This window comes from Chamaea fasciata, unplaced genomic scaffold, assembly GCF_029207755.1.
Source record: "Chamaea fasciata isolate MVZ Bird 193981 ecotype frontalis unplaced genomic scaffold, bChaFas1.0.hap1 SCAF_19, whole genome shotgun sequence".
NCBI lineage: Eukaryota > Metazoa > Chordata > Aves > Passeriformes > Sylviidae > Chamaea > Chamaea fasciata.
Window position 1 is genome coordinate 3247686 of NW_027094104.1, and position 16002 is coordinate 3263687.

A 16002-nucleotide genomic window follows, 5' to 3' on the forward strand; every position below is an offset into this window, starting at 1 on the left:
ACAAGGAAGAATACAAAGGTAAACATTCCTTTCATCAGATAAAAGGAGAGGAGAAAGAAGGCGGAATTTTTAATTTTTCTCTCACTAATCTGTTTCAAAGCAAATGCAGTGAATCTGGGAAGGAGAAACTGCTCTGGATCAGTCTCCAAGGCAAGAGGGCCAAGTCTGTTATAGGTCTTAGAACAGTGTAATGGAAAATGTATTTACATTTATCTCAGTTTCAACTCAGTGAGTAATCCTTTGGCTCAGCAGTTCTCTGCATTGTTTTGTTACACGTGTAAGCTCAAGGTTCTTCCCTTGGACTAAAACTCATTTTGTTGGGAAGGCAGTGACAATAACCAACCTAGAAGAAGTTCTGCTTCCTAGCTGCTGTTAACTAAATTGGAATCAAATGTACTTATGTAAATTAAGAAATGGAAATAAGCTCTGTTAATTTTAAGCTCTTTGTGGAGCTGTTCAAATGGATGTCTGATTTTCTTTCCCTCCTCCCACCCCCCTTTTTTTTTAAGCCCAGTTTGTAGCTTAAGTGCCATTTACATTAACTGGGATTTTGGGCAGCTGACTGGCTTCTGTAAAAGTCCAGATCTACTTCTGTGCACTTCTTTTGGGGAAAAAATAAATCATCAAAATTTGTGTTTGGCTTAATGCCGTGTCACAGCAGAGCTCAAAACTGTGCTGCCCCTTTCTAAGATGTAGAAACCAGAGTGAGGCCAATATTTTCAGTGTAACTTTTCCCTACTGGCTTTTTGTTACCTGTGTGTTGCTTGTTCCTTTTCAGCCTTCAGAAATACCTGGCAGAGTCAGTGAACAGTTTGGGGGTTAAATTACCTGTTAATTGTTGCCTAAGCGTGTTTATTTATAGGACTGGCACAGGCAGACTCATTTTTCCTTAATTTTATTGGAAGTGGAGCTGAGTAGAAGATAACTATTGTTCTCTGTGAGTCAACACTTCCACTGTGTTTCAGGAAATGCTAAGCAGGATTAGACAAGACAGAGCAAATACATTGAGAAAAAATAAAACCTCTTCTTGAAGGGTGCTGGACCTTCCTTGGGATGATGTTCAGCGCAGGAGTTGTGGCGAGGGGGATGTTGGCCATGGTTTGGAGGCCAGAGGTGAGTGGTGTTTCCCTCCAGCAGCATTGTACAGGTGGGGTGGTGTTAAACCAGTCCCCACGCCAAAGTGAGACCCTGGTAGACACAAGTTAAGCAGGGTTAGTAGGAATAAACTTTTATCAGATTCATAAATGTTAGAGGCATTTTTCAGAGCACACACAGTGCTGGAATAGCCCAAGTAAAGAATCTTACCAAGGAGGTTTGACCTTTAAAAGCAGCTTAATGCTGTTAAAATTAATGAAATGAATATGTAAGTTAGCAGCTCAACACCTCCCTTTACAAATCCCAGGGGATATTTTCTAGAGAGATGTCAGAGTTACATGTGCAAAGGTGAGAGGAGTTGAGGTGCTGTGGGGATGGAGTCGACAGACCTTTGCATGAATCCTGGAATGTGGGGATTGAGATCTGACCCTGCTGAACTGCACACGTTTCACCCTTAGTTGTCACCTGCACTGCTCTTACTGAGGGTTTTTCACTGGGCATTTCATCTCCCTGAGCCTGAAGAGCTTCCCCTTCTCCTGTGCTGTGCAGGTGCAGATTTGGGCAGCTTTGGTTTGTGTCAGTTTTTCTCCAAGACCTAAACTTGATAATATCCAACCTGATTTATCAACTAAGGACATTTCATTTGTGAATGTATTAATGACTTCCCCCCATCACTGAATGTAGTCACATATAGGATATATATATAGAGAGAAATATATATAAATAGGATGAGGAGGGCTCCTTTATAAGAAGCTCTGCAATAGAACCAGCATTCTGGAGAGAATTTTTTTCCCCTCAAGAACGAGAACACGTCAGTGTGCACAAGATAATATATAAGCATGCAATAAAATGCATCTCTGAGTATTGAGGCTGTTATTTTAGTGTTTCCAGGAAGTCTTAGACCACTGTCCAGGACTATTTATAATGGTGGGGGTATGATTTCCATGTTTTCCCCTGGTAGGGGAACATGCTCTTGGAACGATCAGTGCTCTTAGGAACTGAGCCCAACCTGCTGGTCACTGAACTGTTGTTCATTTTCACTTCATTTCACACCATTTCATTTATCTGCTCCCTTAAATGCCACATTTATGGGCCTGTGTGTTCTTACCCAAAAGGCATTTAAACTTGACGGTGTAATAGATTGTGCTGTGAAAGCTAAATAGCTGTTTATTACTTATCCCTGCTAATTTGTGCTCTGCCACATCGTTACCCATGTGATAATGTGCCACTGGTTTTCTTAGCAAACAAAATCTCATTTTTTAAAGTATTCATAATATTGACAAATTGCTGATTTTAGGAGTCATGAGAGAGAAAGGATAATAAATTCTTTACATATTTTAATTGAAATTGCCGGGGTATAGAAAATACTTTTAATATAGTTGTTTAAAAGGACATGATCGAGTTCAATACAAAGGAGCCACAAATAGCTGCCAGCTGGCTGGACTGGCCAGCTGGAATTCCTTTGGCATGGAGAAAAGCAGGTATAGTGGGACCTGTGAGTTAGACTCAGTAGCGTGATTTGTGGACAGAAGGATCAGAGGGCCATTAGGACTGTGCCTGGCCCTTGGCTGGCAGGGTCCAGAGGGTAAAAATCATGAGAAAAGTTCCTGAAAACCAGGATAAGATCAGTTCAGAGAAGAATTGTTGTCTCTTGCAGAAGCTGCAGTAGAAAAACACATTAATATAAACCAATTTTGTTCTAAACACGAATCAACATAACACACATTTGAAGTTCTTACAGCTACACTTTTTTCTAAGCTTAGAGCTGCAAATATTTGTTTATTTTTCAGACTTCTTTTATGTTAAAGGCATTGGTTGTTTTTGTGATGGTAGAGAAACCTGCATGATCTGTTTCCCAGCATTTGATAAAGCTTTGTTTACTCACAAGAAAGCTGAAGTCGTTCAGATTCCCACTTTCAGCAGATAATCCCCTCTCAGGTGTGTGACAGTAAACGTGCCACCAGTCACTGTGTGGCTGGGACAGGACATTTCATCCCGCTCTTCTGGGACACTGCCCTGCCCAGGAGTAAAAAGGGAGTCATTGTCACCACTGAATCGCTGGGTGTTCCTACTTCGTTCCATAATTTCCTTTCAGTTCCTCGTCATCAAAGTGAGATTTGTTTATATTACGGACTGCCTTTCCCTTGACTGGACTGATCTCCTTTCCAAAATAATCCAGTGCCCAGTACCAAACGTTGTGGATGCCTCGTCCATCGCTGTCACGCCACGGCAGCGTGGCGAGGCACAGGGAGACAAATGTCCCTTTCAGGAGAGCCCAGCTGATGTTTCCCAGCACACACTGCTGGGCTCTGCTAAGGAGGAAATGCTGAGAAGGTCTTGGCACACAGAGGCCCAAGCTGCTTCTCTGTGGTCAAACAGGGCTGTGACTTACAGGCTGACCTCCGAGGTTATTATCCTAGAGAGGATCTTTGGGATCAGCCAGCCTAGTCCATGCTACTGCTCAGAGGTTCAGGGGGTTTGTTGTAGGTTTTTTAAAATGTTACGTGCTGGCAAAATTAAACACAGCAGAGTGAGCCCTGTGCAGTCATCTCTGACTGGAGCCAAGTCCACCCGGCACAGAAAACTTGTGAAACTCAGTTTGAAGAGTTGTCGGGAGCCTCTTGAGAAGCACAGGGGTGTTTAACAGCGATGCTCTGTTCCAGCAAGGAGAGCAGTGAGGTTACTGCAGCTTCATCTGCTGGCAGATCTTCGTCACTTACTGTAAATCTGCTGAGGCAACACCTCAGCGGCTCTAGATCTGCGCCTCGGGGAATAAATTAGGAGTGCATTTCATCTTCACTCTCCACTGCCTTGTTTTTGTGACTTTAAAACGCCCTGGCCACTGAGCTGAGCATGTGCTGGGTGGATGTGGTTTGGTGTGTGATGCGCCGAGAAGGGAGACGCTGAGCTCCGTGTGTTCATCCTCGAGAGGGTGAAGATGCCGTCATTGCTCCAGCCTCTTCCTCAGAAACTGATCCAAGGAAATGCTTCATGGGGGTGAAGTAGGAGCTCCTGGAAAATAAAGGGAATTTGTGTTATTATTGTTTTTAATTAGGCCGTAGTCATTCGGTCCATTTCTCATCCCTGTTGCCTGTAAGTGGAGCAGAGTTTCAGACATCAGCAACAGATTTTAATTTAAACTTTTTGCCAACTTTATATTTTCTTATGCAATTTACTTTTTAAAATTAAGAGCACATGTTTTCCTTCCAAATAACATGCAGTACGTTTATTGGCATTTTAAATAGGCCAAAGTGAGTGACCAACCTTCTTCTTTTTCTTTCAAGTCTATTTTTTCCCTGCAGGCAAATTGCTGTGGGCTTATGACCCACCCTTTTTATGACACTATTTCAGCACAGATATTCTTAGTTAGAATTCTAAGTTATTTCTTTGAAACAGAAATAGAAATCACCACCTTGGCCAGCAGTTTCTTCATCTAAGGGACATAGAAATATGTCATATAAAGCTTTATGAAATCTCTGTCGCACAGTTTATGTTTTTTTGTTCCATTTGGGAAACTGTGTAAGCTGATGTTGTCTCTCTGTTTGTTGTCCTGTATGTGGATTAATGGTCATTTTGCTAAATGCTTCCTTGTTTGGGGCCTGTTCCTGTGGCATGGCCGTCCTGGGAATTGCTGCAAACTTCTGCATCCTTTCTAAAATAGATACAGATCTCTCTTATTTCATGGGCTCGTACCCACACCACCGAAATGGAGACTACAACTTTGATCCAGAAAAGGCAGCAAGTGGCAGTAACCTTTTGGCTCCGTGACATACTGTCAGCCTTTATTTCTTATGTTTAATCCTCGTTCAGCACAATAATAATTTGCTTCGATGGGGTGTTTAAGGTGTGTTTTTCTCACAGCAGCTCTTGTACTAAAGCAGTTGTTTGGACCATGCAAACCATTTGGTTCCCAAACAGAGATTTGGGCAGCCAGAGGAGAACTTGAGAAACCAGGACTGAGAAAGAGGACTCGGTGTTACAAAGAAGCCATCCTGCCTTTGGATCTGGAGCCTGAGAAGTGAGATTTCGTAACTGCAGCTTTTATTTTCCCACAGAATCGTTAAGAAAAGACAGTTGCTCTTAAGTTTTATATTTCATGGATTTTTCGCAACTGAGAATTAAGTCATCTTGGGGCTTTCTTTTTTTTTCCCCTAATTTGCCTACATTTAAGTCTAATAATAGTTTATTAAACCTGGCATATGGAATAGCAGAGTCTTAGTGCTGGAAAGTTTGGGATTCATTTCCTGCAGCACTGGGGAGATATCCGTGTCGCACAAAGTTGTCTGAGGCACTGAGTTGGGCGTAAGCTGCTTCTGCCACTGACTTTGTTTATGGGAAAAACTAATCTGGCTGTGAGAACTGGACTTATTTGAAAGTAATTGACAAGAACTGTGTCTGTGATCCCCAATATAAGCTTTTTCCAGTCACTTTGGAGAGATTAGATGTCTCTTAACATCATCTTACTCGCAGTGAAGTTGCTCCAAAGGGACTCTTTTAATCATATTAGTTTCGCTGCCATCACCCCGTCTTCAGAGTCTTTCTTCTTCCCTAATAGAACCAAATCTGCTTTTGCCATCTATTAGGTCCAACATTAATGCTCCTTTGCATATTAATTACTGTTGCTTTACCTATAGCATTCAGCTCACTCTCAGCTGGCCCCAGTTTTGGCTCTGAAGGCTGGGAGCTGTTACTTTCTCCGTACAGAAAACACCGGATTGTGTTTCGTTTTCTAATGACTTTGTATAAGAACCATTGAATAAAGAAGGAAGTAAAGCTTAAAAGGTGTAACAGGAATTCACCCAGTCTTTATTTTGGCTTGTAGTGGCATTTGTGAATGAATTTTCCTTGTATTGTAAAAAGTTAGCCCTGATTCCTTATCCTAAATATTTTAACAAACTTTGTAGGGAACTTCTGAGTGATGTGATTTCTTAGTTTCTCTTACTTGTGTGTGTTGGGGCTGTAATTAAAGGAAGTTTTTTTTATTTTAAAATAGAAAGGAGGGGAAAAAAAAGAAGGAAAGTAGGGGAATGAGCTTTTAAAAAGAGCTCTCACAGATTAAAAGATAACTGTGGCTATTTCAGGCAGGACTTGCACTGGGGCAGCTGTTAAAAACCCCAAATTCTCCGTGTGTCAGTTTGGAACTCAGACCATATCACCCATCAGCAATTGCAGCTCTTATCTCCAGTGAGTTAGTGCTGCCTTGGTTAAGGAAAAGCCGGGCAGGCTGTCATGTTCTTGTGATCTGGAGATGAAATCATTTTCCGAAAGAATTATAAAAGTACATTGCGGATTTTAATTATACACTGAAACGCACTTTACGTTTTCAGTCTGTATACAGATTTAATAAGAAATTAAACATGTGTAGAGGAAAAGCTCAGGAAAGGAAGGAAAGGATCTAGCACAGATTACAGTATATGAAACATATGTTTGAGATAATGCTGATAGGGCTGAAATATGTGGCCTGTGGTAGAGTTCTGTATACAAATGACGTGCTCATTCCTTCTCCACCATACACACACTCTTACCTTTGACATAGTAGGGACTAATGCCAATGAGTAATTAAGAAAGCATGGAAGCAAAATAAGTTTCTGAGATGGCTGATATTATTTAATACATGTTACAGCTGGGATAGCTGAAGGACAAACTGAAGGTTTGAAGGGAGATGATGTCTTTTATTACACCGTATAGTTCAAATAGCTTGAAAAATAGGCAAACTTTCAAGCCTTGATTTTTTTTTTTCCCCCCCTCTTTCAGATCACAGTATTTATAGGAATCTGTCTTGGGAGATTAATGTACAAGGCAATAGATCTGATAGTCATTCATGTCCCAACTTTGGTCAGAAACAAATGTTTCCTTTTCAAAGTTTTGTAGTAATGTGGTTCTCAGAGGCTGCAAATAAATGGTCTAGCCGAGTACAGACAGTGTATTAAAAATGTCTGAAGAAGAAAAATAGTAGTTGGAGGGAACCTGGCATTCCAGGACAATGGGAACTTTAAATATACACTGCTTTTCCTCAGATTTTCTTGTGAAACCTTTAATAAGCTTGAGCTGAGTCACCTGCACTTACTTGGTAGAACATCAATTTCTGCTCTAAGTATTGTCACATCCGCTGTGAAAAAATTCCTGGCAACTGCAAAATTTCTTGTGAAACAGGGAGGACAGAGGGGGAAATCCTGTGTGAGTTTTGTAGTGAAAGTGCTCGTTTTCAGAATTACATTTATGGATGAAAACAGAGATGTGCTTTCGGTGTCATCCATCACACTTAGCTGCAAGGACAGTGCTTTATGTCCCAGATGTGATGCTCCTGTACTCCAGCAAAGAACCCACAGAGGAAATGGAGTTAGAAAATAACTGGTGAGGGTTACATCCGAGTGTAATCTGAAGTAACAGATGTGTATCTATTCCTGTGGTGAGGTAGCAGAGTGAATTCTGTGGAATTAGGAGTGGCACAGCTTTATTCTTGTCCCTTCGATCCCTCCCCCTTTGTGTTCCCTCATCGGGGGCTGGCTGTGATTGATAAATGATTGATGACATCTGGTAGCTCATTAGAAGGCAGCAGGTCATTTCTTAAGGATAAAAGAAGAAGACATGGGGAGGATACGTAGTGATTATGTGCCACAAGCTCAATTTCTCCTCCAAAAAGGTCCATCTTACCAATGCTTTGGGCAGGGGGAGCTGTATTTATCTGTGTGCAGGAAGAGCAAGGCCTGGAAAAGGCTCAGAGCATCCTCCGAGTCTGCTCCTACCGCAGCTGACAGCCTCTTGGAGGAAACCAAGTGGGTTTTGCGCTGCGGGTTTGGGTTTGGTCATTTTGTTTGCTCTTTCCCTCAGGTGATCTGTGATTTGGAGCACCAAATCTGCCAGCTGAGGGAAGAGCTGATCCAGGCGAACGCCCTGCGGAACCATCAGCTGCTGGAGCTGAGCCTCCAGCGGGACGAGGAGAAGCTGAAGGCAGCTCAGGACAAGGAGGCAGCACTGAACAGTCTGAGGATAGAGATGGAAAAAGTGATCTCAGACCTGAAAGAGAAGCACACGGCAGAGACAGAGGTGGCCTTGGTCAAGGTAAGGGATTTGCAAAGCGCAGCTCCCTGGGGAAAAAGGGGAGTGACTACCCCAAAGGTCAGCTGAGCAAAGTTTCCCTAAGGAAAAATGTTTAGGGGTCACTTGAGTTGAAAAAACAGAGTCAGAACACGAGTGTAGAGCGTTCTGGGGTTCTGTGAGGAAAACCTTTGCTCTGGACACGCTGGGGCTGGGCAGCAGCCGTGAGGTGCCATGAGGTGCTCAGCAGCCAACAGCACTTTAAAAACACAGGTGATTTCACAGGTAAAGGCAGCCAGGAGCAGGCTGATCTTCCTCTGCTGGAATAGAAACAGTGGAAAGGATGGTTCTGCCTAGCCAAGCTTTGTGTCCCTTAAAAACAGGGTGAGCTCTTAAGGAGGGAAGAACTCAGGCTCAAGGTACAAGGAGATTGTGTCTGGTTGCTCACCGTGGCTGGTCTAATTTTGCCTGTGGTGTACATCAAGCGAGAAAGGACTCTGGGTAAGATTTGAAAATAGAAATTAATGTTTCAAATTGATCAAGGCTTCCCTCCTGTCCTGTTCCTTGGGGTCACTGCCCACATTCCTGCATGGTGAGCATCCCTTGGACCCCTGTCTTAAATTCAACTATTTCCCCCCCCATTTAGATAGCTAAAACATGCAAGTTTTATTTCAAAAGCCAAACTAAAAAACCCTAGTTAATATTTATGGTAGACTCTGTATATGTGTAAGCAGATAGTTGTTGAAGTCTCTTTTATACGTTGCATTAAGGCACTAAATCACACGTTTTCTTGCAAGGGGATGTGCAGTGGCACAAATTAACAATCTGCATGGAGTGTTTGAGCAGCCTTTGTGCATGTGACATTTCATTTACCTGCGTCAGGTTCTTGGTCTGTAATTTTAAAGAGCATTCGGAGGATTATGTTGGAAATCAGCCAGCCTGAAGCCATTAAAATGGCTGTGATCAACAATTCAGAATCTTTTCTGAATGTAAGGAAAGCTCCGCTTGGCATAATTATTTAAAGCCAAGGTCACAGAAAGTATTTAAACCTTTGAAATTCATCATTAAAGGATTAATTTTAACTCAGGAAGACATTGTCATTTTTGCTTAAAAATGGAATTTGAATCTCAATTCTTTTCTTTCTTTGATCTTTTTTTACATGTGTAGTATAGCAAAAGAAAAGTTAACTTCTTTACATCCTCAAATTAAAGTTACAAATAATCCTTCATAAGGCAATATCTGCAATAGTCTTGAATTGTCATTTCTGTCAGAAATACTGGTTTTCTTTAATTTGTTGGATTTTTTTTCTATTTTTCAAAAAATTTGCTAATTTTAAGCTATATTAACTGCTATTGTATTTTTTTTTTTCATTAACCTACTTCCCCATTTTTACCCTAATCTGAAGAGCACATGTTGAGTAAAAGATAGGAGGGGAAAAGAAGAAAGTACCTCTGTTAAAAGGTCTTTCACAGACATGTGAAAACACCTGGCATTACCTTCAAATCTCCATTCCCCATTCTGTTTCATTTCTGTCTTGCAATTGCGGAACTGTGGAAATTGGCCACAAAATCCAAAACTCACAGTAGCTTAGGGGGCAAACTGCATTTAAAGCTCAAAAGTAGCAGTTTCAGCTAATTTAGTTCAAATCTAGATGCTTCCTTTATGAAGATGATTTTATCCAAGAGGGTGGAAAAAGCATCTTAATTCCAGCATGAGCCTTGAACCTTGTTTATGAAAATATTTTCTACCAGATCTTGTTACCTGGAAATTTAGGACAAAATGGGAGAAAAATTTGTTGTCTAAATTTCCTATTTTTGGTGCCAATTCTGTGAAGATTGCTTAAAAATCCAGTGGGAAGGTGGATTTCACAGTTTCGGCGTGGAACATCTGACTGGCCAGATTTTCTGAAGGTCAGTCCATTCTCAAGTGAGGGATATCATTCCTCTGTGATCTGCTCTGGGAATAATGTTAATTTCTGTGTGGATTGCTTTGTGTCATTATTAACGTGAAGATGAGGAAATACAAAAGGAATGATTCATACCTCAGTGACAAGGAAGAACATCCAGGATTCTTCTGGCATTGCCCTCCCCATCATCCTGCTGCTGTGGGGATGAGGAGAAGAGTGAGGAGCAGAGACAGGGGAAGGAAGAGTTCCTCATTGCAGGCACACCGAACATTTAAATATTTGTTGGTGTTTGTAGACAGCTTTTTGATATTTAGGGACACGTGATTTACTGAGGTCTTTAATTTTCTGTTGCTTAAAAATCTCAGCTTTGAGGCAGGGACATTGTTTATTGTAGTGTCAGTTCCTGAGCACTCCCTTAACACTCGAGGGTTCGTCAGGATTGGTGTCTGTTGGAGATTCCTGGGACACTGTTAGGATTGTGTCCCTTTTTTCCTGCTTTGCTCCTGTAAGATACTGATGTGTTTTCAGCATTTTCTGTGCATACCTGGTTGAGCTGACAGAAGTTTTAGGATCATTTCTCTGCAGTGTTTTCCCCTGTTAGGAAGGAATCCTGCCCTGTGAGGGTGGGGAGGCACAGGGTGCCCAGAGAAGCTGTGCCTGCCCCTGGATCCCTGGAAGTGTCCAAGGGCAGGCTGGATGGGGCTTAGAGCACCCTGGGGTAGTGGAAGGCGTCCCCAGGGCATGACAGGGGTGGCACTGGATGATCTTTAAGGTCCCCTCCAACCCAGAGCATCCCGTGATCGTCGGATATTTGGGAACACAGCTTTGCGGCCGGGCCCTGCTGATGGCTGCTTTGGGCAGGGCCAGGTGTGTTCCAGGTTGCATCGGCAGCACTCGGGGCAGGGGCTCTCCTCAGCCAGGTGCAGTGGAGTGCACAAAACTGGGAGCAGTGCCAGCTTTGCCAGGAATGACTGAAAGCAGGAGACAAAGTCTGAGTGTGTGCAGATGTGGGGCTTGGCCGCCGCCGCAGTTTGTAACGTTCTGTGGGATTTTCTTGGCAGAGGAAATGAGCATTCAGCAAGCACGGCCCGAGCAGAGCAGTGGACAGGCTAACAATGCTCAAAGGAAGCAACCTTGGAACGCTGCAAATATCTCATAAAAAAGCTCCCTTTGAGCAGCACACATGAGCAAACTGGAGTGGGAGAAGATGATGATGGGTTGTTTTTTTTTTTTTTTCTCTCAAAATAATTTTCAACATTTAGCTTTTTATTGACTTCTTTTCTATATTTAAGTAGATATTTTGACTCATTCTGTTAAAGGTTTATGCAGGTTCCAGGAACATCTAATTCTTTTTCAGTGCTGCTTTTCTTGTGGAGAAGTAATTTACATTTTTGTGTATTGACTGTACTGAACACACACGATATTTGGTTACAGGATAAAGCTGTAGTCAAAAAAACTCCAAAAATGGGTTAAACACTTTATTTTTGGGGATGCAATTGTTCTGATGAGAGGGAGCTGTGAAGTGTTTCCCTCTGGAGAGATGGGACACCATGGTGGCATAAAACCTGGCCAGAGCCATGCAGATCCTGCTTGTAGACTTGAATGATGTTGTTAGTTGTACTCTGAGATTTCTGTGGTTTTAAATCAAATCTGATGTTGACAGTTTTTACCTGGTACAGTCACTCCACCTGTATCTGGTGTGAAGTCCACAAAAAACTCAGATACTCGGGGACCTTAAAGTTAGGGTCACTCTGTCCGTGACCACTTCCTTAATTAGGAATAATTATTCAGTGTAACAGTTTTGGTGCGATATAATGTTTTTGTAATGGGGCCCTTTTCAAAACTCTTCAGACAGTGTCCTATAGATGGATACTTACTTTCTGAGCAACTTCTTGCATATAATTTGGAAATAAGGTGCTGATAATGTGGCCCTAGAGAACATTTCAGTCCCTCCTTCAGCATCAGGCTCTGTGATGCTGGATTAATTCCTCGCCCAGCACAGCCCGAGAACAGCCCAGTTGGATGTCACTCCCTGGGCATATTTTCATGCTGCATGTGTAGGAATATCTGTGATTCACAATATCTGTTCTGGCACTGTTGCAGATGATGTCACACTGTTCAGCACTGGCAAAGACATAGAAGATGAAGGGAAGGAATATGACATCTTCCGAGATGAAAGATACTCCAAGAGATACTTGATTAAAAGTATTGAGTTTCCCCTAAGCAGTTACTTCTGCTCCTAAAATACAAGCATCTCGTGTCTTTCATGAGTTCCCATTTCTGAGTCCTGTCTCTCCAGCTCTGCTTCTTCTCTGCCAACTCCACATTTCATTAACACCAAAAATGGTTCCATCGTTGTCCCTAAGACCCTCTGAGAACTGGATGTGATGGAACCTTTGATCTGACACCTTTCACTTCATTAACTTGGAGACTGAAGCCACACTTGCAGATAACTTTGTTTGTGGGAGCACTCAGAGGAGCTGTTTTCACACTCCCTGCGGTGATTCCCTGGGTATTTACATGGGGGCAAATAGGTCAGCCATAAAATGTGGACGTGTATTCCTCCCAAGTGTAATGATCTCATTAAATGGTGTCTAATTGTAATGCAGACCTGTTTGTGTCCTTGCTGAATGCAGGCAGAATCCCTACCAGTTGTAGATGTGCCGTTTTTTAAACTTGTTTTGAGTCTATTACATCAATTATTTAGCTTAGGCCCCAGCTATGAATAATTTAAAGAGCCTCCAATTCTTACCAAGAAGAGTTGGATGTGTCCCAAGTCTCTTAATTTTTTTCATTATAATCCAAGAACTATTGTCTCTGATATTATCTCTCTGTTCCAGAGCAGTAATATTTTTATTGTTTTTGTTTTGTAGAGCCTGTGTATATTAAATTACATTTGGTTCTTGAACGTTTCTGACGCAGCGATAGTGATTCACCAACTAATATTAATAAAAATGAGTGTAGTACATTTGGCTTCGTTGGAGAAAATCTAGCAAAACTAGAAATGTGGTGCCAAAAGATCAAGTAAAAGCAAAACATGATGCCTAAAGATCAAGAAGAAATGTGTTTCACAAAGAGGAAATACTAATATTAGCACAAAAATTGCGGATTATTTAATCCGCCTTGATAGTACCTTTCAACAAATCCTTTTAAAACCAGTTTCCTCTGTAGTGTGTCCCTTTTTGCACTGCTCCTTCTGATCCCTCCAAAGAAAAAGCAGGATGATGGTGGACCAGGAACATGGTCACAGGAATTGCATCATCCCTCAGGGGAGCCGTTTGGAAGAGTCTTCAATCAACAGAGCCAAACATGAAGAAAAAGATGGTAGAATCATCCCAGGGATATTTCACTCAAATAAGACTAAACAGAATTTATGGCACTCTCCCTACTGGAGATGTTTCAAAGCAAGATCTGCAGATTTTCGCAGAGTTTACTCTGCTCCTATCTCCTTTAAAAAAAAAAAATAAAACCTCAGAAAAAACAATCCAGAAAACAACAGATCAACATTTCTGCTCGTCAGCTGTATTTATAAATGTGGTTCCAGAGTTAGGAGCCAGGAGAAGTTGGTATAACTGTCACTGTGGGGAAAAAAAATGTGCCCCTATGAACAACAGGCTCACTTTTTAATATCTTCATTGATGTCTGAAGGGAGATCAAGCACCATTATTTGCATTCACAAATAGCACCACAGGGTTAAAAATGAAAATGATTGATTGAAGCAATGCTGTTAAGAAATGAGAACCAGACAAGAGCTAAATGATAAATTATGACAAAAAATGGAATTAAAAAGATGACTTTCAGCAGGGCAAGGGCTGATATGACTAAAATTGGAGCTTGATCATGTGGCCCATCTTTCAGCACACATTACTCATGTCCTGTCATATCAGTTATAGCTGGGGAGTTGTTGGAGAAGTTTGCCTGGGTTTTTTAGGGTTTGGTGTGCTTTTAGCCAACTGGCATCACTCTAAAATAACTGTTGAAGGAGCATTCACAGGTAGAGTTTTTTTGAGGTTTCTGTCTCCTCTTTCTTTTTCAAGTGTGTGCCCAAACAGCCCTCCGCGTTCTGCAGCACCTGGGCACACGCTGCCTCTTCTCAATCCCTGAACTTCCAGGTTTTATCCTTTGGAGTGTATTCATAAGATCAAGACTCACAAAGTCGTGGGGATGGTGGATAAGGTGAATGCTGAGGTTTTGCCAGTGGCAGAACAACTGTTTTAATTATTTTTTCAATCGGTTCCCGAGCCTTTCTTCACTCTCCAAACAACCTGTAACACACCAACTTTATCTTGTAATACACAATTGCTTATTATTTCAGCTTTATTAAATATTTTTGAAAGCCCAGTTGAGTCATGACCTCATTCTCTCTCTCATTTTTCCCAATACCTTGTCTTGGAAAAGGCTGTAGGTCCAGTTTTGCCTTATTTACCAATTTTACTTATCCTTACATTCCTGGGTTCAGGATAATATTTGGAAAACATTGGCTGTTTTCCAGTGTGGTGCTGACTGTAATGTGAGATTACTGGTGGATTTTTTTTTTTTTTTTATTTTAACAACAGAGCAAATTCATTCTTAGATTTTTTCAGAATTCTTGGGTGAGGAGTGGGCTCCTGGTCAGGTGTGGCAGGAAGGATTCCCTGCTCCTGAATCCCAGTCCCAGCAGCCGTCACTGCTGGCTTCACTCCGTGGTTTTGGTTGTGCAAACAACAGTAACTGGTGTCTGTCCCTTGGAATTAGAAGTAGAAAATCCTCCTGTATCCATGAGCTCTGCGTTCTTACTCTGCTTGGAAGTTTCTGGGGTGATGCATCCTTTGCGCAAAGCCTTTCTCGTGTCCCCCAAACCCCAGAGTCAGCGCAAGCCACTGCAAAATGTGCCCCATGGAACGTGTCCATCACATCCCTGCTTAGGTCAGCACAATAAAAAAACAAAAAACAAACAAACAAACAAACAAACAAACAAACAAACAAAAAACCCAACAGATTTCCAAATAGCTTTATTTAGAAAAAATACTCAGTGATCAAAACCAAACTAAAGTAAAACATAATAATTGTGTATTTAAATACTGGCACGATTTGAAGACATTGTTTAGCCTCATTTGCTCTTTCTTCATTTCATTATCATAGAGAGAAGCTGCAGGTGGCTTTTTTCTTCTTCTTTTTGGAAGAGAAGGAGTGTTTGGGAAATAGGGAAGGGGTAAAACAATGTTATTAGTCCTTCAGAGTCATTAATATGAAGAAAGAAAAGTGCTCCGAAATGACTTGCTTACAGCTGCAGAACATGTCACGGAGTACAACCCACCTTCATTAAATGGGTGAGAAAGAATTCTAATTGTTTTGAAGTTCTTATGATCAGTCTGCGTGTGCTTCATTGTAACGTGATACTAAAGTGCCTCAATTATGATTTGTGTATTTTGGTGCCAGAAGGGTTTTTTTCTTATGCTAAATTATTAAGTTCTGTCAGCTGCTGGGCTGTCATATAGAGATACAGTAAATCACATTATATTTTGTCATGGATTACACCGAGCAATAAATTTGGGAACAGAGATCAAAGTCGTTTCACAATCACATCTGAGTGTAGGAGGGGTGTTTAACTTGTAGAAAATCTGATTTAGGTGAAACTGTTGCAGTTCTTGTGTGAATTTGAAATGAATTTGAATGTTTGCTTGAAAATGAATAAGGTACAAATCCCCAAAAGAGTTCTCCTGTATTTAGTTCAGAGGAGTTAATTCTGACCTACAGCTGCAGGATGGAGAACAGATAAATAATTAAACATTGGGAATGTTAAGAGTCTTGCAATGCCTTATTTATGTTTTTAATTGCTTTGATGATGGAGCAATATATTCCATATTCTTTTTAATTGGGCCTTTGCTGGACTCAGGAAGTTTCTCCTCAGCTCAGTAATGCGCTCTGGCTCCGGGAAGTTGTCGCTCTGTTGGGAAAGCTTTGTTGTATTTAAAATTACAAAA

General features: G+C 41.5%; 1 protein-coding gene across 5 annotated transcripts in view; it reads left to right on the top strand.

The window, feature by feature from the left end:
* Nucleotides 1–16002, top strand: part of CEP112 (centrosomal protein 112) — a 156904-nt gene that overhangs the window by 88523 nt on the left and 52379 nt on the right. For 2 of the 5 annotated variants that reach the window (XM_066200306.1, XM_066200308.1), the window contains exon 21: nucleotides 7927–8157. In XM_066200306.1, coding sequence (XP_066056403.1) covers nucleotides 7927–8157 — 231 coding nt within the window. Of the gene's footprint in view, nucleotides 1–7926; nucleotides 8158–8516; nucleotides 8635–9967; nucleotides 10044–12142; nucleotides 14331–16002 lie in introns of those variants that run through there. The other 3 variants (XM_066200309.1, XM_066200307.1, XM_066200310.1) reach the window with 3 other exon arrangements.